This window comes from Cyanistes caeruleus, chromosome 7 (assembly GCF_971803275.1).
Source record: "Cyanistes caeruleus chromosome 7, bCyaCae1.hap1.1, whole genome shotgun sequence".
Taxonomy (NCBI): Eukaryota; Metazoa; Chordata; class Aves; order Passeriformes; family Paridae; genus Cyanistes; species Cyanistes caeruleus.
In genome coordinates this window covers 3,859,636-3,882,576 of record NC_141707.1, presented here as the reverse complement: position 1 = coordinate 3,882,576, position 22,941 = coordinate 3,859,636, and the positions used below count along the sequence as shown (strand labels likewise).

At 48.4% G+C, this 22,941-nt stretch overlaps 1 protein-coding gene across 1 annotated transcript; it reads right to left on the bottom strand.

Moving 5' to 3' along the window:
* Positions 1–13,160: 13,160 nt before the first annotated feature.
* LOC147652097 (maestro heat-like repeat-containing protein family member 7) lies at positions 13,161–18,978 on the bottom strand. Its single transcript, XM_086898913.1, has 16 exons — positions 18,789–18,978; positions 18,402–18,546; positions 18,018–18,082; positions 17,637–17,900; positions 17,246–17,394; positions 16,856–17,003; positions 16,463–16,650; positions 16,243–16,380; positions 15,856–15,970; positions 15,546–15,683; positions 15,137–15,313; positions 14,848–15,003; positions 14,595–14,696; positions 14,090–14,192; positions 13,861–13,921; positions 13,161–13,549 (listed from the first exon to the last, which is right to left on the bottom strand). Exons 2-15 carry the CDS (start codon positions 18,517–18,519, stop codon positions 13,863–13,865), a joined length of 1,920 nt encoding a protein of 639 aa, XP_086755039.1. The 5' UTR covers positions 18,520–18,546; positions 18,789–18,978; the 3' UTR covers positions 13,161–13,549; positions 13,861–13,862.
* Between the last annotated feature and the right edge of the window lie 3,963 nt (positions 18,979–22,941).

The following is a 22,941-nucleotide window of genomic DNA, read 5'->3' as shown; positions in this document are numbered from 1 at the left end:
GCTTATGTAGCTAATATAGTCAGGAGAATCGAAGGGTCACTTTTAAAAAAAGTTGACGATGATTTGTATCGTTATCTCCTGTGTATGCAACAGGCCATAGAGCATAGAAAAGATAAATACTTTATTTCACATATCAGAGCACATACTTCACTCCCAGGATTCTTGACAGAAGGAAATGCAAACGCAGATAAATTAACAATGACTATTGCAAATACTTTGCCAGATATTTTTGAGCAAGCAAAGCTAAGTCATGCATTTTTTCACCAAAATGCACAAGCACTTATGAGAATGTTTTGCATTTCTAAAGATCAAGCAAAAGCAATTATAAGTGTTTGCCCCAATTGTCAGCTTGTGAAACCTCCTGTATCTACAGGCGCGGTCAATCCAAGAGGGTTGCAAAGCTTGAAAATATGGCAAAGAGATATTACAAAATATCTGCCTTTTGGGAAATTCAAGAATATTCATGTGTCAGTAGACACTTTTTCAGGTGCAGTCTTTGCCTCTCTGCACACAGGGGAAACCGCAAAACATGCATGCCAGCATTTCTTGCAAGCATTTGCATCATTAGGCGTACCCTAAGAAATAAAAACAGATAATGGGCCTGCCTATATAGCACAAAGCCTTGCCTCATTTTTAATGAAATGGGGTGTTCGTCACACCTTTGGCATTCCTCATTCTCCTACGGGTCAAACCATTATAGAGAGGACACATCATACTTTAAAATCCCTTTTGGATAAACAAAAAAGGGGGGAGGCAGAGGCCACGCCTCAAATGCGTTTGAATAAAACTTTATATGTTTTGAATTTCCTAAACAATTCCTTTGCAAAGCCCGCTCTGCCAATCATTAGACAAATTTCCAATAGCACTCAGGCAAAGTTAAAGGAAAATCCTTTAGTGTTGATTAAGAATCCAGAAATAGGACAGATTGAGGGTCCGTTTCGATTAATAACTTGGGGCAAAGGGTATGCTTGTGTCTCTACAGGTTCGGGGCCGAAGTGGCTTCCAGCAAAGAACGTGAAACCTTATCGGCTGCAGAAACAAGCGAATGACTCCAAGAGTAGAGAAGCGAGCACACAAACGTGAACTGCATCAAGACTGCAGACAATGGAGATCTGCCTTTATTCCACATGCGAAAGCAGTGAACTTTGGGTTTTGTAAAAAAGTGCTTTTTCGTAGAAAAACTTGTGTCAAAATTCAGAATCTTGCACAAGAGATAAAGCTGTTAAATATGAAATCAAATCAGGGACTACCCTTGTGTCTTACTATTTTACTGATTGCTTTAAGTGATGCAATGTTTCCTGTAAGCCAACCAAAAGAAAATGTTTGGGTGACCCTAGCCAATGCATCAGGCCTAGACACCATCTGCTTGACTCACTCAAGTCCAGAAAAGCCATTCTCGACTTGTTTGGTGGGCTTGTCAGTAGGTGAGTGGCCAATTCCAAAAAACATTCCTTCAAAACTTTCACAGTCCATTCTAAACCCTGCTGACAGGTGGAGTTTCTGGACCAAATATCTCCCTGAGGCACCTTATGAACTGCAAGAATTAGATATCCTTGGTTCAACAAGGATGGAAGTTTGTATAATATTCAATTTTTCTATATCAAAACAAAGCAAAAGTAAAATAACAGACGTCACTCCAAATCATGCTCTGTACAAGGAGGCGACACCTTGGTGTAACTTTACATCAGTTTTAGTCACACCACCTAATCATGTTCCATTGCAATTACCAAAAGAAGATTTCCTCATTTGTGGAGGTAGAGTTTGGCCTGCCATTCCATCAAACGTTAGTGGCGGTCCATGCAGTACTGGAAGACTCTCTTTGTTAGCACCCAATATAAAAATGATAAAAGAGCAAAATCACAGAGAGAAGAGGTTTCTCGATCAATATACGTCCAATTGTAACGATGAGTTTTATTCATGGAATTTTGGACGAAGATTTGCAGCAGCTCTCCTTTCATCTAAAGTAGCTTCAGCAGAAGTCTTGAAGCAACTGGATAGATTAGGCTACTGGTTAAGTAAGCAATCGCATTCTATATCTCTCGCTTTGAGTGATTTGTTAACTGATGTTCAAAGTGTGAGACGCACTACTCTGCAAAACAGAGCAGCAGTTGATTTTCTTTTGCTAGCGCATGGACATGGGTGTGAAGAATTTGAAGGAATGTGCTGCATGAATCTCTCTGATCATTCAGAGTCAATTCATAAAAGCATTCAACAATTGAAAGTGGGAATAGCTAAATTTAAAGTTGACAAAGGGTCATGGTTAGATGGTTTATTTGGATGGTTAAATTTTACACCATTGCAAAGAGAGCTTACAAGAATAAGTATATTTATATTGATTGTTATTGTAATTCTCCTGGTGTTTGTGCCTTGTTTACTTCAGTTTATTCAGGAAATGATAACAAAAGCTGCTAAAGAAGTGCTCTTAGTTCAAACAGAAGGGGGAGATGTTGGGGTCAGAGATGCAAGATATATACCTTTACCTGTAATGTCTAACTCTGACACCCAAGAAAGCAGTGAGTTTCACATAGCACCATGGAGACAACAGTTAGAGTTAAGTGGAAAAGATTGAAAATGTAAGTGTGTGAATTAGAAAGTTTCTTGAGTCACTGGGTGAATGGGCTGAAGTTTAGAGTTTAAGGTAGTTTAGAGAGCAGAAGACAAGATGGAGGATTTAGGGCGTTGTCTCTTGTCCTTCTTCTTTCTTCTTCATGTTCTTCCCCTAGGGGTTTTTGGGTAGTAGTAGGTGATTGGGTAAAAAATGCCGCAGTGCAGCACACAGGTGTTGGGTCATTAGGTCACTAAGAAAAATAATTTAGTTGGCATATGTTAATTGGGTAAATGGACGTATAAAAGACCTTGAAGAAGATCTTTGTTAGCCATTTTACCCCTTTTCTATCATAGTGCACATAGCTCCTTGTACCTTGTAATGCTGATAAGAAAAAAATAAACAACTGAGACCAAACAAGAGAAAACTGCCTCCCTCTTGTCAATCTTCAGTTCAAAGGGAAAAAGAACCTAATCCAAGGTCCATAACGAGACAACTTTTGATGAAATGAAGGATGCAAGAGACTGTATCCTCCTCTCTCCACAAGCAGGTGTTCACCAGTGTTCCACCACAGCCACTTCAGTTGTAGTCATCTTAATCTCTCTAGGAAAATAACTATACTTGGCAGTTTAAACAAGTGTCTTCAAAAAAAACGCAAAACAATTTAAATTAAGCAATATTCAAACCTGGTAAAAATTAATTATAACAGAAGGAAATAACAAAATTTAACTTCAAAACAATACCAAAATTATAAAGCATAACTTAAAAACATTCAGACCTAAACATAGTGAAACTCAACTTTGCTTAATTTTATCAACACTTAATTTGTATCAAATGAAAATATAACTCAATCTTATTTTATTATTACAAAAAAACAACTAAAAGTTTGATATATACTTTTGAACATAATACAACAGCAACATGGACTCACTATAGAGATTATAAGGATGCAATAAATACATCACAATTCCATGTCATCTGGCTTTGAGAATAACTCACAATAACTGCAGATGTTACTGAAAATACTTATTCATAATAAGAATTGCTTGGTATATGCTTAAGTTGGTTAGGATTTTTAAAGTGCAGTTTTACTAAAGAAAAACCACAACAACACAGGGTTTTGCAAGTTGCCATTCAGCTTTTGTAGCTCTTTTCAAAAACATCAAGTCTAACTTTTAATTAAAATCTGAAGTCCAAATTGGTATATATGCTGTTCTACGTGCTTTTTATAGCAAAAGAACTCACACTGAAATTACCTTATTAAAACTGTGGGAAACAAGCAAATGGATCTTAGTGAAATTATAGTGAAATTCTCCTAGCTAATTATTTTTTAAACCATGAATATCTTCTGTAGATAATATTAATTGGAAGGTCTTTTTTTAGGAGTTGTAAATCATTCAATATTTTAACATTAGGTTTTAAAACTAAATATTGCAAGGTAACTTTTTACTTCTGTTAATATTTACTCTAAACATTTCTAAATAGGTTTTTTTAAAATTTTCTAAAGAATCATAGTAATTCCTCCAGTAAAACTCTAAAAAACTGCAACAGCATAAACTCATAATTACTTAAAACACAAAATTAATTCTATAAGGGTATATAAAGACATTCTAAGAAAACAATTGTAATAAAGAATTGGATGAATAAAAATTCGAAAGAAAAGGTTTAAATAAAGTATATGTAATTGTAAATGATGAAAATATGGAATGAGAAATCCTCCTCCAGGTCAAGGCAGGATTTCTCTTCCAAAGCAACAGATTGCAGCCAAGCACCCAGATAACAATCACAAGCAGGCACATCAGCCCAGGAAGAATGGGCAGGACACGGGCCATCGAACAAACAAAAGAATGGTCCCGGACGAGATATCGCCAGACCTGAGCACCTCCGCCCTGACCACCTGTGCTGGAGAAATGGAGAAACTAGACAAAGGAAGAGGAGACAGCCGAGATAGCCATCGGCTCCAGGATGGGTGCCACCACTCCACCCTAATGGCCCGGACCAAAATGATATCAAAAAGACATCCTGGACCTCTTTACATATGAGGAGCCTCTGCCCAGCGTCTATTGACTCTATTCTCCGGTGCCAGGAAATCTATTCTTCGAACAATTAAGAACCTCTTAGCGAAGGGTGCCTGCTTGGAATTTGGCCTCGGGACACAAACTTCCTATAAAAACCCAGGCCAAGGGACTCTCAGGTGTGGATTTGGGAGCATCTATACCTTGCGTATAGACCCTGTCCACCCAGCGCTGCGCTGCTTATTTTATTGTGGTTTTTTTCTCTTTGTTCGAATTTATTATTGTTTGATAATAAATTTTCTCTTTTATATAACCCGAAATTGCCTTTGCATTTATAACACAATGAATCATGACTTTTTAACAAACTGTGTACTTTCCCAGTGCTTTTTCTTAGAGAGGGAGCGGGAGGGTGAACTGCCCTCTTTGCTGCTGTTATCTTTAGACTGTCTGAGTGAAGTCTTCATCATCCTCCACATACTCTCACAGAGGGCAAAAACTGAGAGAAAAAAAAACTCACAAAGTTTAACAAATGCAGTTCTTTCCCTCAATATTTCTCTCGTTGTTCACAGATAGAGGGAAAAGAGCGCGATTTTACAAAAACAGGCGATGTTACACGAAAAGCCTCGGCCAGGTGGTAACAACAGTGATCATTGCAACTTATTAACTTTTAATTACAGTGATGAATTTCAAACTAGATACCATATGGTTAGCAATTTTTTGACTATTTTGTCTCCCTTTGAAGCTGTTTGAGCCACCTGTTTCTGATCAGCTGTTTCTGTAATTGCTGATATTTGCCCAGCGTGGCCTTGGAGCTGTTTCTGCACTGCCTCTGCCTTGGGGGTGCCTTTGTTCTCTGCACACACTCCAGTGCTCCCCCCATGTCCTCCGAGTCAGGTGGGAACCAATCTAAATCTGGCTTCTCTTCTTCCAGAGTAGTGGAGTTGGGACCTGAATAAGATTGCAGTGTTAAAAGTGTCTGGAGCAGATAGTTCAGGACGCATCACATCCTGCTGCTGCTGAACAGATTCTGTTCGTTGTCTCAGCATTTGCTGTGGAGCTGCTTTCTCTTGATGACACTGAGCTCCACTTCTTAATGACTGCTCAATATGAGCTTGCAGTTGTTGCACAAGTATCCCTGTTTGCTGTTGCCACCCTAATAGATCTTTTTTCGATGCATCATTACAATTTACTGATTCTTCTCCTGCCGGTGGTTGCCTGTCTGCTGAATGCATCGACACGTCTCCATCTGGGGGAAGAGGGACGTCCTGCAGGTTTCCCCTGCGTACAGTAGATGGGGGCTTGCAATCTGTGGCTCTGTCCTAGTTTAGGGCAAATTAGGGAGGAAAACTCCGAATGGGGGTTTCCCCAGGGAAATGACCCCTCCACACCAACTGGTCCGAGAAAGGAAAAAAATTCTTTGGAGAGAAGTGGAAAAAGCTGTTTATTGAACAAAAATTGAATAGTATTAAATAATAAAACTTCTCGCTGTTCGATGGAATGGCAAATCTACGAGGAAAAGTCTTTTTCATGTGGTGTAGCTTGGCTCACTCAGATTCTTATCAGTCCTTTCAGCGCTGGAAAGTGCCGAGGCCCAGGCCCCGGTGGGCCAAAGGCGTGAGCTCCTGGGGTTTGGCTGGGTGTTCAGTCCAGAGCAGGTTTGCACAGATCCAAGAAAAAGAAAGGGAAAAAACAAAGGTCCAGGGACCTCCTCTTCCTCAGCTAGCTAAAGCTAACTAAAAACCAGAGAGAAGCTCTGTCCCGCTGTCTGTCCGTGCTGCAGACACCACAGTCCAGGAGCGGGATGTGTGGGAGTGATGTTTTTCCCTAACACAAACTGCGCTCTTCTTCTTCCCCCTCTCTTGCTCTCAGAGCCAGTCTTAAAGGTGCAGAACTTAATATATAACATAAACCAGACAACTGGGGATACCAGTATCGTAAAGTCACCCCAGGACAGGCTCTTATTTCTGCTGATGTTCAGGGCTCTGCCTGGCTGGCGCTGCCGCCGTATCCTTCCAGAGATGCCGTCATTTCTACATCCGTACTCGGTGGGGTAACTTCCAGCCTGGGCTCCACTGGCGTAGACCCGCCCACCCTGGTACTTTCCTGAGTTTTTTAAATGTTCCAAGACAGAGCTACATTGCTTCCTTGTGAGCCCCTTTACTGGCCAAACATGCCCAATGCCAAAGAAAGCACCCAGATGGCTGATGAACGTGGCAGGAGGTGACTGCGACACATCCATCTCGGACCAAGCCACGGCTTGCAAGGCAGTGGCAGCGACCGTGGACTCGGCTTTCATGTCTTTTAAGGTATTTATTACAACTCTCCAGATCAGACCAAGAGATAGAGCGTTTTTGCTTTTCCCCGTAATAGCTTTTTTCCACAACTGATCCTATATCTCTCCATTCTTCTGCTGCAAAAGGCAGCAGCGGGACCTGCAGTCCTCCATTTTCTCTAGCCCATAAAACAAGCTTTTCACGGTCCTTATTCTTGACTGCTTCCCCTCGTTTAACGATAATGCTTTGAAGCAGTTTTCATGTTGCCACAAATTCAACATCCATGCTAACAACCCTGTGAACAGAGGGAGGGGAGCGACCCCTCCACCCTGTAATAAATTAATCTGTGAATAAAAATTCGTAAAGGGTATAAATAAAATATATGTATGATTGCAATGGCATAAAATACAACATGTAATGGGGAAAAAGTCCTTCTCCGGATCTGGTCGTGATTCTCCTCCGAGAGGCAACAGATTGCAGCCAAACACCCAGATAACGATCACAAGCAGGCACATCAGCCCAGGAAGAATGGGCAGGACACGGGCCATCGAACGAACAAAAGAACGGGCCCGGACGAGATATCGCCGGACCTGAGCACCTCCGCCCTGCCCGCCTGTGTTGGAGAAGTGGGCAAAACTAGACAAAGGAAGAGGAGCCAGCCGAGATAAGCCATCGGCTCCAGGATGGCTCCCACCACTCCACCCTAATGGCCCGGACCAAAATGATATCAAAAAGACATCCTGGACCTCTTTACATATGAGGAGCCTCTGCCCAGCGTCTATTGACTCTATTCTCCGGTGCCAGGAAATCTATTCTTCGAACAATCAAGAACCTTTTAGCGAAGGGTGCCTGCTTGGAATTTGGCCTCAGGACATAAACTTCCTATAAAAACCCAGGCCAAGGGACTCTCAGGTGTGGATCTGGGAACACCTATACCTTGTGTGTAGACCCTGTCCACCCAGCGCTGCGCTGCTCATTTTATTGTGGTGTTTCTCGCTGTCCGAATTTATTATTGTTTTATAATAAATTTCTCTTTTATTTAACCCAAAATTGCCTTTGCATTTATAACAACCCTAAGCGCCGACGCGTACTTGCCTTCAGTCTCCTCCCAGGCTCCTCTGCCCCAGTTTTCCCCAGCTTAGGTTCACTTCCACATCTCACTGCCGTGTGAAGCCTCCAACCCAGCTCTGACCTGCCGTGTGAATCCACTCCGCCAGCCCCAGTCCGCTTCCACGTCTCCCCGCTGTACAGACCTGCCGAGCTGATCCCCTTTGCCCGCAAAGGGGTCCCTGTTTGGGCACCAGGTAACAGGAAACCGCTCAGACTATGCACTGAGTCCTCATAGAGGTAGAGCGAACGTCATTTATTTCTGTCTTTAGCACACTTTTATAGGGCCAACACAGTTCGTGGGCTTAACAAGCTACTATTGGTTAATACATATTGTTTTACATTCTTTTCCAAGTACACAATACCATTCTTTTTCTTTATTCTCACTGTTCCAGGAGAATTTCAAGGACACTGCCTTTACTATTGTCGCTTGGATTGAAAGCTGGGTTGTGCAGACAGGCTTTGACTGAAATATCATGCTTTTACTCTGTTAAAATGTTTTCCTACACCCCTTGACAAAGAAAGTAGGAAACTGTTTGCCTTTGAGTGGGAAAATCCAGAAAACTGAAGGAAAACTCAGCTCCCCTGAACACAACTTCCACAACGATACAAGAACAGTCCAACACTTTTTGGAAGCCAGCTGGCAAAGGAGCTGGAGATTTGGACTGAAAACAGGCAAATACCGAGAAAACAATACCTGCTGTTACAGTAGGTTGACGATATACTGACAGCTACAGAGGAGAAAACAACCTGCATAAAGGTAACAATTGAAATTTTAAATCAACTGGGAATGGGAGGATATAAGGTGTCTAAAGAGAAGGCACAAATTGCCTGGCAGACTGTGATTTACCTGGGATGTGAAATCTCACAAGGGCAATATAAGCTGGGTACTAATTGTATTCAAGCTATTTGTGCTATTCCAGAACCCCAGAACCTGCATGAGCTGCGAGTTTTCCTTGAGATGACAGAGTGGTGCCTGTGGATCATGGGCTATGGACTAATTGCAAAACCCCTGTATGGAGCCCAGAAGATGCAGCCATTTACCTGGGGCAAACCACAGAAGGAGGCCTTCCTCAAACTAAAGGAGGCATTGACAACTGCTCCAGCGTTAAGACTGCCTGAATCATCCAAGGATTTTCACCTGTTTGTGCATGAAAGACTACGCCTAGCACTGGGAGTACTGACCCAATGTTTGGGAAGCTGGAAAAGGCTGGTAGGCTGCTTTTACAAACAACTTGACAACGTGAGTGCTGGATAGCCTTCATGCCTGTGGCAGTTGCAGCCACTGATGCTGATACAAGAAGCCAGGAAACTCATGATGGTTAGACACACAGATGTCTATGTGCCACACATGGTGACCGCTGTTTTAGAACAAAAGAGGGGCCATTGGCTATCTCCAAGCAGGATGATGAAATTCCAGGTAATCCTGACTGGGCAGGATGATGTCACACTAAAGACAACTAACCTCTTGAATCCAGCTTTGTTCCTAGGTACCACAACTGAAGAAGGCCCATTAGAGCACGATTGTTTAGAGGTACTAGAGTACACCTATTCAGCAAGAGAAGACCTGAAAGACATCCCACTAGAGCTACCAGAGTAGGAGCTATTCACAGACGGAAGCAGCTTCCTGGAGAACAGGACCAGATAGGCTGGATATATGGTAACAACAGTCAGTACAATAGTGGAGGCAAAAGCATTATCAGCAAATCCATCTGCCCAGAGGGCAGAACTGGTTGCCTTAAGCAGAGCACTAGAATTAAGTGAAGGGAAAAGGGTAAACATATTGACTGGCTCAAAGGATGCTTTTAGAGTAATGCATGTACATGGAACACTGGAGAAAGAAAGAAGACTACTGTCTTCTCAAGGTACGCACATTAAACATCAAGATGCAGTCCTGCAATTAATAAAAACAGTACAAAAACCTGAACAAGTAGCAATTATACACTGTAAAGCACACCAATCAAGAAACTCCAAAATTTGTGAGGAAAATCAAAAAGCAGACTGGACAGCCCGACAAGCTGCTCCAGAAGTGCAAACAACAATGGCATTGATACCTTTAAAAGTTAATGTATCTCAATTTAATTTGCCTCCAAAGCCAAGATATTCAATAGAAGATGAGAAATTGGGACATTTACTAAATGCACAAAAGGATTCAGAAGAGTGGTATGTAACTGCACAAAGACAAATAGTGTTAACCCCCTTGATAATGACAGAAGTTCTACAAATTAAACATAACAAATGTCATTGGGGTGCAGAGGCATTGGTAAAATTGCTAAAGCAAAAATTAATCTCAGTACAGATGCTAACAATGGCAAAATCAACTCAGTGGCTAGACACAGGCATAGCTAGGAAGGATTAGGATAGAAATAGAATCAAGATAACACTTGGCAAGAATCTTCTAGTAGAGTGAAATTTGGGTGGGCCCTAGAGCAGATAGCAAACTATCAGAATGGAGAAACAGGTCAGGTAGATAGACTAGCAAGAGTCACCGGGGAAAGATTTAAAGAACTCAACGTACAATTACAATTTATTGCTCCTGAAAGAACATGGAGTGTGTGAGTTTTTTAAGGGGACATATTGATCATTGCTGCATCCACATCCCAAATGTGACTGCAGATGTAGAATATGACATCAATCAGTTGCAACAAATAGAGCATGGAGCACAGGAAGAGCAAAAGGATTTAACTATGAATTGGTTAGGCAAAATCTTCAAAGGGTTAGGGTGGAATGTGAGTTCATGGATTAAATCTATCATTGAGAGTGTGATAATCTTACTAATTGTATTCTTAGCAATTTGGTTAGTTTACAGCATCGTAAAAGGAGAAATACAGACAAAAACGTCCTGGAACCAGAAAATAATAAAGGCACTGACACGAGATCCACCCCCACCATCTTCTGGTTCTCCAATTCGTGACAACATCCAGGACAACCTTTACATCAATCAAGGATTCGAAGAACATCAAGTATAAACTCAGAAACAAAGGACTCTATCAAGTGAAAACATTTGCACTTATAGTGAAGTGAAAATGCTTTCAAAGTGGGGAATGATAGTAAAAGGTCTTAAAATCTTAGAAAATTCGGGGACTTAGGAAGAAAGTTGGGTTTGGAAAGACCTGGGAAAAGTAGGCCCTGAGAAATGTTAGGCCTTGTGCTTGCTAAAGATCAGGTCAAACTGCACCTGTGTAGTCAGTAGATGATAAATGATACAATTGTTAGATGTGATTAGGTATAATTATTGTTTAAAGAACATGAGGAACCATGTTAGGGGGCTAGGGGGGATCACGAGAAATCCATGCTTGGGCAAAAAAAATGCATACAAGAGAACAATGTAAGTTTAATAATTAATATGTAAGTTGCATAACGATAGAGTATAAAACATGTTCAACTCACAACCAAATTGGGTCAGATTTGGGTCTGTGTACCCCTGACACCCAGAGCTCTTTAACAAAGCACCTTCATATAATCATTCTGTGATTATGTGTGATCCTGAACGCTAACAAGGGCAAGAACTCTGTGCAGCTCTGTGTTGCTGTGAAATTGCAACCACATGATCCGCTGCCCACGGAACAGACTGTCCTGGGGCAGCTGTGTGCCCCACTCAGCAGGCCCTGCTCTTGGCACACGCACCCACGGCACTGCTTCCTTGCTGCAGCTACGCGCCCGCGCTCAGGGTGCAACTGTTATAAATGAAATTCAGCCAAATTTTATCAATAAGGATTTTATTGAAAAATCTGTAAAATCCAATCATGGAAACAACCACAATCACTGTCAGCGTTGAACCAGGGATCGGCGCTGGGTGAACTCTGAATCAGCCTCTGCCACACTGATTCCCCCCAAGTTCACAACTTGTCTTTTGGACAGCAGTGTTTTATACCGTTCTTGTCAGCTTGAGGCTATGCAGTTTCAGTTTTTTTCTTTTTCTTGTGTTGTTACATATTCATATTTCTGCTGCTGGACTGCTGATGTGTTTTCTGAGAAGGAGATGAAGTTTGAGTGTTTTTTCGGGAAGCAGGCTTTGAGATGTAGAATCGTGGTGAGTTGGTGTTTTTTTTTTAGTCTGTGTAGTTTTTTTTGGGAAACCAACATTGAGATGTATGTTCCTGGAGAATCACATCAGGTCGGTATCAGGCGTTAATCACCGGGTTGTTAGAGCGCTTATTTTGCTTTGGTGGACCCAGCTCTCCTCAGTGTTATCTTAATTGCTGGGTCATTCTCTTGCAAATTCCTGGTTTTCCAGCAGCTGCTTTTGCAATCTTAAGTTGCTTGTGGTTTTTATTTTACATAAAACATGCTTTTATACTTGATTTTATATGTGTACAATAAAACACGAATTATACCAACATATATTACACAGCCATACGCTCCACTGCCCAAACCCTGTCCCTGTTCTCTTACCCACACTCAAACATGCGTCCATTTTTCACTCACACCTGCTCAAAACACCATCGATTTTTGTGCTCTGGGCATCCCATCCTCATTGCCAAGAACATCATGGGTTTTGGAAGATGCCCGTGCACAAAATTGCAAAGCAAGTCTTACCTTATTAGTTGCTGTTGCAAATAAATACCTACCAACCCCTGGATTGGTGCAAAGCCACTAAGCAGCGGCAGGAGATGGAGCATGGTGCTCCAATGGGAGGGGCAGACAGGCCATGCACCTTCAGGGCATGCCCTGCATCAAAAGGCGTGCATTTTGTCCTTCTTGCCTCTCCACTGCAGAACCAAGCCTCCTATCTTCTCCCCTGGAGTGGAATTTTCCCAGTTACCATGTCATCTCACCCTTGGCCAGTACATGAGGTAAGGTCACCATGCCAATAAAAGCCTCATTGTTACTGTTCCAGGTTAACTTCCCATCAATTGATAAATCCATTGTTCCTCTAAAGGATCAAATTCCCAGCAGTTAACCCATAAGGTTTCCTTCAAAGTCTGTTCTTCGCCATCCTGTTGATGTGCACAACAGAGGACCAAATACGGCAGAGCCTTAGACACAACTTTGGTCCCTGACACACCCAGGCTCCTTGTCCCACTACTGGCCTTCAGTGACACCTTTAACTCCACAATGCTGTGGAACGGAGCCTTCAGCACAGGGACCTTTCCAGCCTGATCCTCGCTCCTTCCTCTGCGTCTCTGCACAAAACACGGTGCAGGAGAGAACGGCAGGAGGGGCCTGTGCGTCACAGTGCTCCGGATTTGTGACCCTTCAACTCCAGACAGATGCAGGTTAAGCGAAAAAGGCAAACTGTTTATTAATGTAAGGTGAAGCAAAGGGATGAACTGGAAAGGGAAAGAAGGGGATGGGCATAGACTGAGGGCTGCAGGTAAGGAGCTGTCAAAAGGGAGGAAGAACAGAGGGAAAAAAGGGGATGGGCACAGTCTGAGGGCTGGAGGGGGCTATCTACAGGCTGGGAGAGAGCTGAAGCCCCATGAGAATCCCACAGGCTCAGCTGTGCCAGTTGTCAGCTGTGCCTGGATCTCCAGTGGCACTGGGAGGTGGTGTCCTCTTCAGTGTGTCCTGCAGCTGTTCTTGGGACACTTGTTCACTGGCAAACTGAGCTTGACTGTTAAGGTTGCTGTGGGATGGAGTGGTGTCTGTCCTTGGGGCTTGAATGGCTGGAACAGAGAGGACGAGAGCCACGGTCAGGGCATGCATCTGCAGGGATCCTAGGAGACATTCCTGCCAAGGACATTCCACCTGGCTCTTGCAATGGCCACAGGAGAGGACCAGACAACAGGATCAGCCAGAAGGTGCTGGCCACAACTCCCACCCATGTCCCTGAAATCTCTCTGTTCTCCGCCCACACCGCCCTCACCCAGACAGGGAATGAAGCACTCTGCAGCTGGGCCAGGGATTGCAGCTCCCGTCCCAGGCATTGCAACTGCCCCCTGCCAGCCCCCAGTGCCAGCCCGCTGCTCTCACTCACCCTCACTGAGGGTCTGCAGCTCTTCCTTGTGAGCCCTTGTGCATGAACTTCCTGACCGTCCCTGGGAACACAGAGCCTTGTCAGGGCCGTGGTGGCACAGCTCCCTGCCAGCGGTAGACGGGGCTCCAGGGCGCCGGGCCCGGGTGCCGCTGCCAGGACAGCAGCAGCCGGGCCCGGGGCCGAGCTGCGGTGGGGCAGAGTGGGGAGGGAGCCCGGGCTCGTGGCTCACCGATGAACCTGACGGCTGCCTCTCGTAGGGGCTCCTGCGGGCTATCCAGATATGGCAATGCCCGGTGCAGGTACTCTGCCGCTCGGCTCTCGTCCTGTGCCAGCTGCAGAGAGCGGCAGGAGGGAAGGGTTGGTGTGGGCTCTGCCCCTCGGCCGGGCGCTGCCTGCGGCCAGCCCCGGCCTCCCGTGCCCGCCCAGCCCTGAGGCACCGGGCAGCAGCCGCTGGTGCCGGGCTCTGGAGGGGGCAGAGGGCCGGCTGCTACCCGGGGAGCCACGGTGCCGGCCCGCCCCGCAGCCCCAGTGGCTCGGGGCTCCATCGGCAGCCGGCTCGGGGCCACAGGAGCCTGGAGAAGAAGCCGTCTGGCCCAGGGAAGGGAGAGGTGTGTGGGGTGCAGGCTGGAGCCCTTGGGTGCAGCACTGGGCCGCAGCTGCCAGCTCCACACACTGAGCACTGGGGACAGGGAGCTTCTCTAAGCTGAGGCTGGGGCTTCCAGGCCGTCCTTTACCACACATTCAGTGATCTTTGACAGATTCTCTGTTTTCAGCACCCTCTGGAGATCTGTGTTGTTCAAGAATGTGGCAGCACAGTGCAGCGTTTCCCAAGAGGCCTGGAGAGATGCAGAGATGGCATCACAGCCCAGGGTGCAGGAGCTGCATCCCTGTGCCAAGGCCTGGAGGAGGCCGCAGCCTGGGAGGCAGCAGGACAGGAGGCAGCCAAGCCCCCTCCCACAGATCCATCAGCATCACACAAAACCTCACATTTGCCACGCGCCAGTTCTCATCATGGCAGTGCAAAATGAGCGGGAGCAGGCTCTGGTTCACGAGTCTCTCCAGGGGCTTTTTTCCCTCATCCACTACCAGGTCCATCACCTTGCAGAAGAGGTGAATGGAGAGCACCTGCACGTGGCTTTTGTCCTGGAGAAAGGAAGGAGGAAAAGATCTCAGTGCCAACTTCACCAGCCCACCTGGGCAAAGACCAGAAAATTCACAGGGCAAAAGATTGTGTGGGCAGCAGCCAGTTGCCTGTGGCCAGGGCACAAAACCTTACATGGTCAAAAAGCATCAGAAGTGGCTCAGCTATCTTGGGAGCTGCAGTCCTTGGTAACAGAAGATTTTTTTTCTGGAGCATATTCGTGAATACAGACAGGGACATGCTGACCACTTCTTCGTCTGTATCACTCAGCAGCTGCAGGAAGCTTCGACACAGGCTGTGTATAGGTCTGGCCTGTGTGGAACACAAGGCTGTGCTGGGAAGCCCTGAACAGCTGCAGCGCCAAGACCGCCCTGGCACTGCAACCCCACCCTGCTGTTGCTGGGCCCAGAGGCCAAAGGCCTGTCCCAAAGCACTCAGGCAGGTGAGGCAGGAGAGCTGGGAGCAGCTGCCTCAGCTCCTGAAGCCCAGCCAGCCCAAGGAGCTGCTTTGCCCAGCACAGCTTCAGCTGCTGCCCCATTCTCACCATCGAGGGTTCCTTGCTGAGCACCACGAGGCCTCTGAGCGCCAGGCGACGCCTCTGCCTGCACTCGCTCTGCAGGTGCCTTGACGCGATCTCCAGGACACTGTCACCACATTCACGCAAGTCCAGGCAATCCAGGACCTGAAAGGCACCGGGCAGTGACAGGGGACCCGGCTGGCAGGAGCCTGGAACTGCACAGGGCTGGGCCCAGGCAGCAGCACAGGGCGCGGGCACCGTCCCAGGCAGCTGTGGCTATGCAAGGGGACAGGGCTGGCAGGCAGCTCAGCGAGGCAGTGCTGGCCATGGGGCTCACCTCCACAAGGAATGCCAGGGTGGACAGATCCCAACGTGCCTCCTCCCTGATGAGCCTCCGGAGAAATTGGTATGCGACATGGCAACACAAGGGCATCAAGCCACGGCGCATCACCCTGGAAGGGGGAAAATGGCACCAAGACTTGAAGTGGGGGGCCAAACCTCTCCCAGGGATGACTCATGGAGATCTGGTCTTTTCCCAGCATCCCTGGAGGGACCGTGGGCGCTTTGGGAGAGGCTCCTTCTGGGCACCCTCCTCTCAGCCTTTTCCAGTCTGCTCAGCCATCCCTCAATGGCGAAGCCCTTTGGCCATGACCACAGGGACTGTGGTGGGGAGCCCTGGGCACAGGGCACACATTTCAGAGGCAGTGGCGAGAAGGGGTCTCACCTGGCCAACAGACCCACGGCATAGTGCTGGGTGTCAGCACGGAGCAGCGTTTCCCAGCCACACTTGCGCTCCATGGCCATCAGCTCACTGTCATACTGCAGACAGCAGAGCAGAGCCTTCATGGCCTGCACTGCAAACCTGTGTGCAGAGCAAAGGCCAGGTCACATTGGGTGTATTGGTGTCAGCCACAAGGGCATGGGAAGGAGAGGAGGACTGGCACCTGTTGGGTTTTCTGGGAAGGTGGTGTTGCTCCTGGCATTCTCTCCAGAAGTTATCAACTTCTGCTGGCATCAGCTGTGTGGTGGTGAAAATGTGCAACAGCAGAGCCGTAAACAGAGATGGGCAAACATGCATTATCACCTCATGGCTCTGAGGCACTTGCATAATCACCCAGAGCACCAGAGTTGCCTGCAAAGAATCACACCAAGACAGCGCTCAGTGCCGAGGTGTCCATGGGGCAAAGCCCAAGGGGAGATGCAGGGGGAACAGTGGGCCCAGTGTCCCCTGAGCCTGCCCCTAGCCCAGGTTTCAGCCCAGCCTGAGGCAAAGAAAGCATGGAGAGCTGCTGGAGAAGCAACATAGGGGACAGTCAAGGCCAGTTCCAGAAACTCACAGCCAGAGCAAAAACGTCCTTATTGTCCCCATCAGAGGTGCAGATGCTGCAAAGTGGCCAGTTCTCCATCACACGGAGCAGAGTTGGCAGCACCTTCTCCAACGCTGGTCCTGATGAGGCTATGGTTTTCCACATCACTGCAGCAGATCTGTGGGATCAGAGCTCTGTGTCAGGGGTGTCTCAGTCACAGTGCCATGCCCTGTGTAGGTGTGGGGTCCCAGGTGACAGAGCCCCGGTGCCCTGAGGGGCAGGGAGGGAGCACTGGCAGCACCTCAGGAAACAGAGGGGACATCTCTTCCTGTTGGGCAGACCCCATTGGACAGGCTGTGCAGGGCAATGGGCCCTAAAGGCTGGGGAGCCCTGAGCTCTCAAGGCACGTGGGCCCCATACCTGTCACACGATGGGGCACAGCGCAGGAGGGTCAGCACCACATCCATAGGGTGTTGTTCAGCCAGCTTCACAATGTTAGTGGGCAGTGTGGCATCCACCGTAACATAGCACATGAGACTCTGGTGAATGTTCCTCACAGTAGCTGGCACCTGGAATAGGAATGGGGAAGATTTGGAGTGCTGTCCAAGGCAGCAACTTCCCCAGCTTCCCCCAAGAAGTGCTTCCCTTCCCACCACACTGTGCTGGCCTCAAATGCTGAGGGGGCCCTGTGGATGTGGCTTGAAGGGGCACATGATTGTGGGAGACCTCCAGTTCTGGCGCCTGGCTGTCTACCTGCTGGTCAGAAGAAACATTCCCTTTCAAAAAAATCCATATTGGGTGCATGACTCACAGTGGGAAGGGGCATAGTGTCAGTATTTGTGATGCCCTGAGTCTCTCTGGTGTTTGGAATGGCCATGTCCTCGGTCAGCGCCACGTCAGCCTCTGCCCTGTTGTCACTCACGGCAGCATCGGAGTTTTCTGAGGGCTCAGCTGAATCTGGGCTGACATCAGGCTCTGCCTGGAGCTCGGTCAGCCCGGAGTCAGGCTCAGCTGTGCCCTCAGTTCCTATGGGGCTGATCTTTCTATGCCGAATTGTCAGGAATTTCCGGAACCTCTGTGTACGGAGAACAAAGGACAGGGAAGAGAGGCATGTTCCATGGAGTGCTCCAAGCGTGGTGCTGGGCTCAGCAGTGACAGCAGGCTCAGCCCAGGTGGGGATGGCTGCAGGTACCTTCAGCGTTGTGCTGAAGCGGCCACGGGTGGGCTCCTGCTCTTGTCTTCTGTCCATGGCTGCATCTGGCAAAGAGCAGCCAGAGCTGAGGGGCTGCGGGAGAAGCCGGAGAACACAGCCCAGCCCTGCACTCCCCAGGCAGGGACAGCCCTGGGGTGGCTCATGGGATGGAGCACAGCCACTGCTGGGGGGGCAGCCTTGGCCCCTCTTCCGTCCTGTCCTTGGCCATGTCCACAGGGGATGGGATGGGATGGGATGGGATGGGATGGGATGGGATGGGATGGGATGGGATGGGATGGGATGGGATGGGATGGGATGGGATGGGATGGGGCAGGGCCCAGCTGGCTGCAGCCATCAGCCCTGTGGCCCAGCTCTGCCACTCACCATCCTGCAGAGGCTGGAACTGCTCTGGCTCTTCCGGGTGTTGTGCTGGGGCAGCTCCAGCGTCTGTGTTTCTTTTCCAGCTGAACACCTTGAACAGGTTGAGGAATCTGCCCGCCATGATCCAATGTGGCCTTGAGGGCACCTTCTAAAGAGATGACATGGGAAATCTCTGGGTCAACAAATTGTGTACTTGTGCCTTGAAGGCACCTGCGACAGAGAAGCCTCAGGAAGGCTACAGGACAGCAAGCCCTGCCGTCTGATTTCGAGGGCTCCTGCCAAAATGACTGGAGACTCCTAGTAAATTATTCTGGTGACCAAATACCACAAACTGGCATGGATGGCACAAGCCACAGGGATTGGAGATGACTTGGGAAAGCTCTGGCTCACCAAGTCCCACAGTCTGGCCACGACGTCAGCTGCACGAATAACGCCTCAGTAAAGCTCCGGGTCAGACACAGACGAGTGTGCTGTGTGGGGACTCCTCACAGCACAGCTCTGGTGCGTCCTGTCCCGTCGCGTGCACTGAGTACTCTGGTGTGGTCTTGTCACCGCCAGCTCTTGTCCATTCCACCGTTCCATTCCACAGTTACCAGGCTGCACTCTGTCACTAACTGGCCCTTGCAGACACTGCCACCTTCCTGGTTCCGCCCCCATCCCCCCCAAAGTGGCCCAGGTTGGAAGGAATCCCTTGCCCAAAGTGTCTAAGACAGCCTGACAGGATCTTTAGGAATGCCTCAAACCAGCAGGAAACGCTGCCCTGCTCTGCAGGCTCAGGGCAGCAGAAGGAGCCCCCAGGGCTGCCAATGCAGCCGCAGCAGGAAGGGCACAGGGCCTTGCACAGAATCTGTACAGGGGCCTGGCAGCACTGAAATCAGCAAGTGTGGCAGAGTCCCTGCTGAGGCAGACCTGCCGCCACCCCAGCCGAGCCCTGGCAGTGCTGGTGCCCTTCTCCTGCCCCAGAGACCTGTGCCCCTGGGGGGCTTCTGTGCCAGAGGGCAGGCAAAGCCCATGTGCATTGGGAGCTGGGCTCCTTCCTGCAGGGGTCTTGGCTGGAGCTCCTGGAGCAACTGTTGGCAACTCCTGCTATCTTTCAGAAGCTCTTACTCCTTGCTGGAATTATTTTCTCATTTAAATCATTTTCTGCAGCACAAAATCACCTTTGCAGCAAAGGAAGAGAAGCATCTGGCATTTAAGAATCCTCAATTCAGGAAAGCTTTACTTCCCTTTACTCAATTCAAGTAGCTCCATAAAGTTCCAAACTTCCCAAATTAATTGGTATGGCCTGACAATTTGAAAGATTTGCAAGTTTGCTTCCCATCTCAAAGCAGCGAGTCCTTTGCCTTAATGTCATCTTTTGAGAGCCAGTTTACAAATCATAACACTACACAGAGGCAAAAAGTGGCCATTCTTTGGTTTTCAAAGGGTTTTCTAGGAAGGGATGGCAATATCTTAATTCTCTTAAGGATGACAAGCTCTCAAGGAATGAGTGTTACAAAAGCAGTCCAAACAATTGAGTAGATTGCAAAAGGCTAATCCTCCCCCTGGAACAGATATCTAAGTGGCCAGTACAGTACAGCTCACCCCTCTTCTTTTTTGCATGAGAACCAGGACCAGTAACAGGAAAAGTCACAGATATTCCCTATCTCCTTCATAACCAAAGCTGTGCCAAACCATGGATGACGCCATGAAACTGACTCAAATTCCAGCCTAGACCTCTCACTTCCAGACAGCTCCTTCCCCAACACACCCACCAACACCAACGTCCCCAAAACATGCTCACAGAACTCCTCAACACCCCACCAGGACCCCCAGCTGTTCCCATCCCTCCACAGAGCTTTCCCACCCTCCAGCAGACCCCCTGGTTCCCTGTACATGCCATGGCATGGCACTCAGCAGGATCTGCTCCAAACCCTTCCACGGTAGCAAGCTCAGGCTGCCAGGCCAATGGTTCCTGGATCATCCTTCCCACTGACCCTTCCTGTGCACATCTCTTACATTTACACATTTGAGCTCAGCTTGGACTTCTCCCCTTAAGCAGGATTGCTGGGAAAGGAGGGAGAGCAGCCTGGCAAGCTCTTTCTCCAGCTCCCTCTTTACTCTTGGAGCAGGTAGAACATTGCACAGGAAAGCAACTGGTGCCACAAGGAGTGGGCAGCATCAGGCAGCTCTGCAAGTCTGCTATATCCTGAGGGAACACCGCTGGGCTTGACCTTTGGCTACCTGCACAAACTTCAAGTCGGCCGCCTTACTTTCCAGGACAGCCCCGTGCTGGCCAGCATCCTGACGTGGGTGCAGGACTGCTGCAAGGCGCTGCTGGGACCCAGCAGGACAGGACTGGCCATCTTGTTTACATGTTGAAAATGAGTGAGATCGTATTTAGCTAGAAATTTACTGATACCTGAATTTGATCATGAACTGTGCCATTATAAGCTAAGAAATTTTTCTTGGATTCTGTATTTTAGCTGTTTTGTAGCATTTCTTTTTGTCTGAATACAGCAAAGTAGAGGCCCTTCTTTTGGTTTGGATTCTTTAGGGATTTTTTTCCCATCTGAAAGGAAGACTTTGTGAAGGGAGTGGTTGTCCGGGGCACAAATACAGGTCATGAAGAAACAAAAGACATGGCCGGGACCGCTTACATCCCACCCTGAGGAGATCAGATGTCTATGAGTCAGTCCTGGGAGAGGTTTGCCCCTGCTGGATCAGGGTGTTGGCTCCTTTTATTTCCTGTCAGGGAAATGTGCCATGCATCCATATGCTTGTGTTCCAGGATTGCATTTTACCTGCTGGGGCTGCTCAGCAGAGAGTTGCCATACAGGGATTTCCCTGCCATGGCATTTCCAGTCCTTGTGGAGGTGAGCCTGATGGCCAGCACTACCTCGCTGAGCTGGCTCCCAGCTCTCTGCTTTCTCATAGCCACAGCTGCCTGGGACCGAGCCCGTGCCCTGTGCTTCTGCCTGGGCCCAGCCCTGCGCATTTCCAGGCTCCTGCCGGCCGGGTCCCCGGTCACTACCCTGTGCCTTTCAGGTCCTGGATTGCCTGGATTTGAGGGAATGTGATGACAGAATCCTGGAGATCATATCAAAGAACCTTGCAGAGAAAGTGCGCAGAGATGTGTCACCAGGTTCACAGGGCCTCCCTCCTGCTCAAGGATGATCCCTCGAGAATCAGGCAGCAGCTGAAGCCATGTGGACAGCATGCGGGTGGGGAACGCAGTCACTTGGGCTTTGGGTGCTGAGGCAGCTGCTCCAAACTCTCCTGCCTCCTGGCTCAGCTGCCTGAGTGCTTTAGGAGAGGCCTTTGGCCTCTGGGCCCTGCAGCAGCAGGGTGAGGTTTCACAGACTTGTGTTTCGCACAGGCCGAAAGAATGTGGAGCCTGACTGAAAGCCTGCTGGAGCTCCTGCGAGAAAATGATAGTGATGTGGTCAGGATAACCATCATTCTACTCAGCTATTTGTTCCTGGATAATGGCACCTCGATACACAGGCCCATCACCCTACAGCTGGCTGAGGTACTCCTGCCATTCCATAACAACTTAAGAATCTTTGCCCCAGCCATGGCCACTGGGTGCTGCCCAGACATTTGGTGCCCCATGGAATATTCAGGCATGATCCCAGGTGGGCCTGAAGCAGCCAATGTTGAGGTCTTTGTTCCTTCCATTCATACAGGATGATTGACAGGTTCAGCTGTCCTTCATGTTTTCTTCCAGAAGATGATGCATTTATTAATGAGAGAGAAAAGGCCCTGAAGACACACGCAGCAGAGCCTGCTCCCACTCTCCCTCCACTGCCATGACCAGAACCAACGTGTGGCAGAGGGGAGAACCCCTGGGCTGCTGGTATCCGCCTGGGAGGGAGCTCAGCTGCCTCCTGCTCCCTTGTCGGCTGCAGCCTCCTCCAGGCCTTGGTACAGAGACACGGGTCCTGTGCCCTGGACTGGGTTGCCGTCTCTGGGTCTCTATTGCTGTCCAGGGCTCGCAGGGAAACACTGCATTGTTCAGCCAGATTCCTGAGGAAGAGGGATCTCGAACAGATTGTCATGGAGTTACTTTACCTTTAAGGGAGTTGGAGTTGCTGGGAAGTGCTTGGAGTCTTTTCTCCTGACCAATTATCGGTCATTGCTGAGAATTGACAGCAGTTTAGGCCATAAGTGGGATCAACTTGTGAACCCTACCTTAAAGTGTAAAAGCAGAGCTCTCTGGGCTCTCTTTGTTTCCTGGCTGTGGAAGGTGGCGGAGCTCCAGGCCTCTCGTTCCCTGCCCAGGCCATGCGGCCGGGCGGGGATGGAGTTGGGCCTGCCCCGTCTCCCGGCTGGGAGATGGGGGGGCCTGGGGAAGGTTTTCCCCGGGCCGGGCCGAGCCGATCTCTGGCTCGGCTGCAGGTTTTGCTGTAACTATATTCACTAGAAACTGCCGAGTGAAGAAAGAGAGAGGCCCTGGACTTGCAGAGGGCTGGAGCAGTGACCACACTCTCCAGAGCAGCTATGAGGAACCTTCCATCGCAGACGGTTCCAGCTCCTGTTCGGCAGAGATCACCGAATTATC

What these genes read in the sequence shown, in the direction of transcription:
- LOC147652097 (XM_086898913.1), bottom strand. Translation starts at nt 18,519, where the DNA reads ATGGCGGGCAGATTCCTCAACCTGTTCAAGGTGTTCAGCTGGAAAAGA. An exon ending in GCTTCAGCACAACGCTGAAG is followed by an intron (nt 17,901 to 18,017) that starts GTACCTGCAGCC and finishes CTCCGTACACAG; the next exon opens with AGGTTCCGGAAATTCCTGAC. An exon ending in TGTGCCCCATCGTGTGACAG is followed by an intron (nt 17,004 to 17,245) that starts GTATGGGGCCCA and finishes CTGATCCCACAG; the next exon opens with ATCTGCTGCAGTGATGTGGA.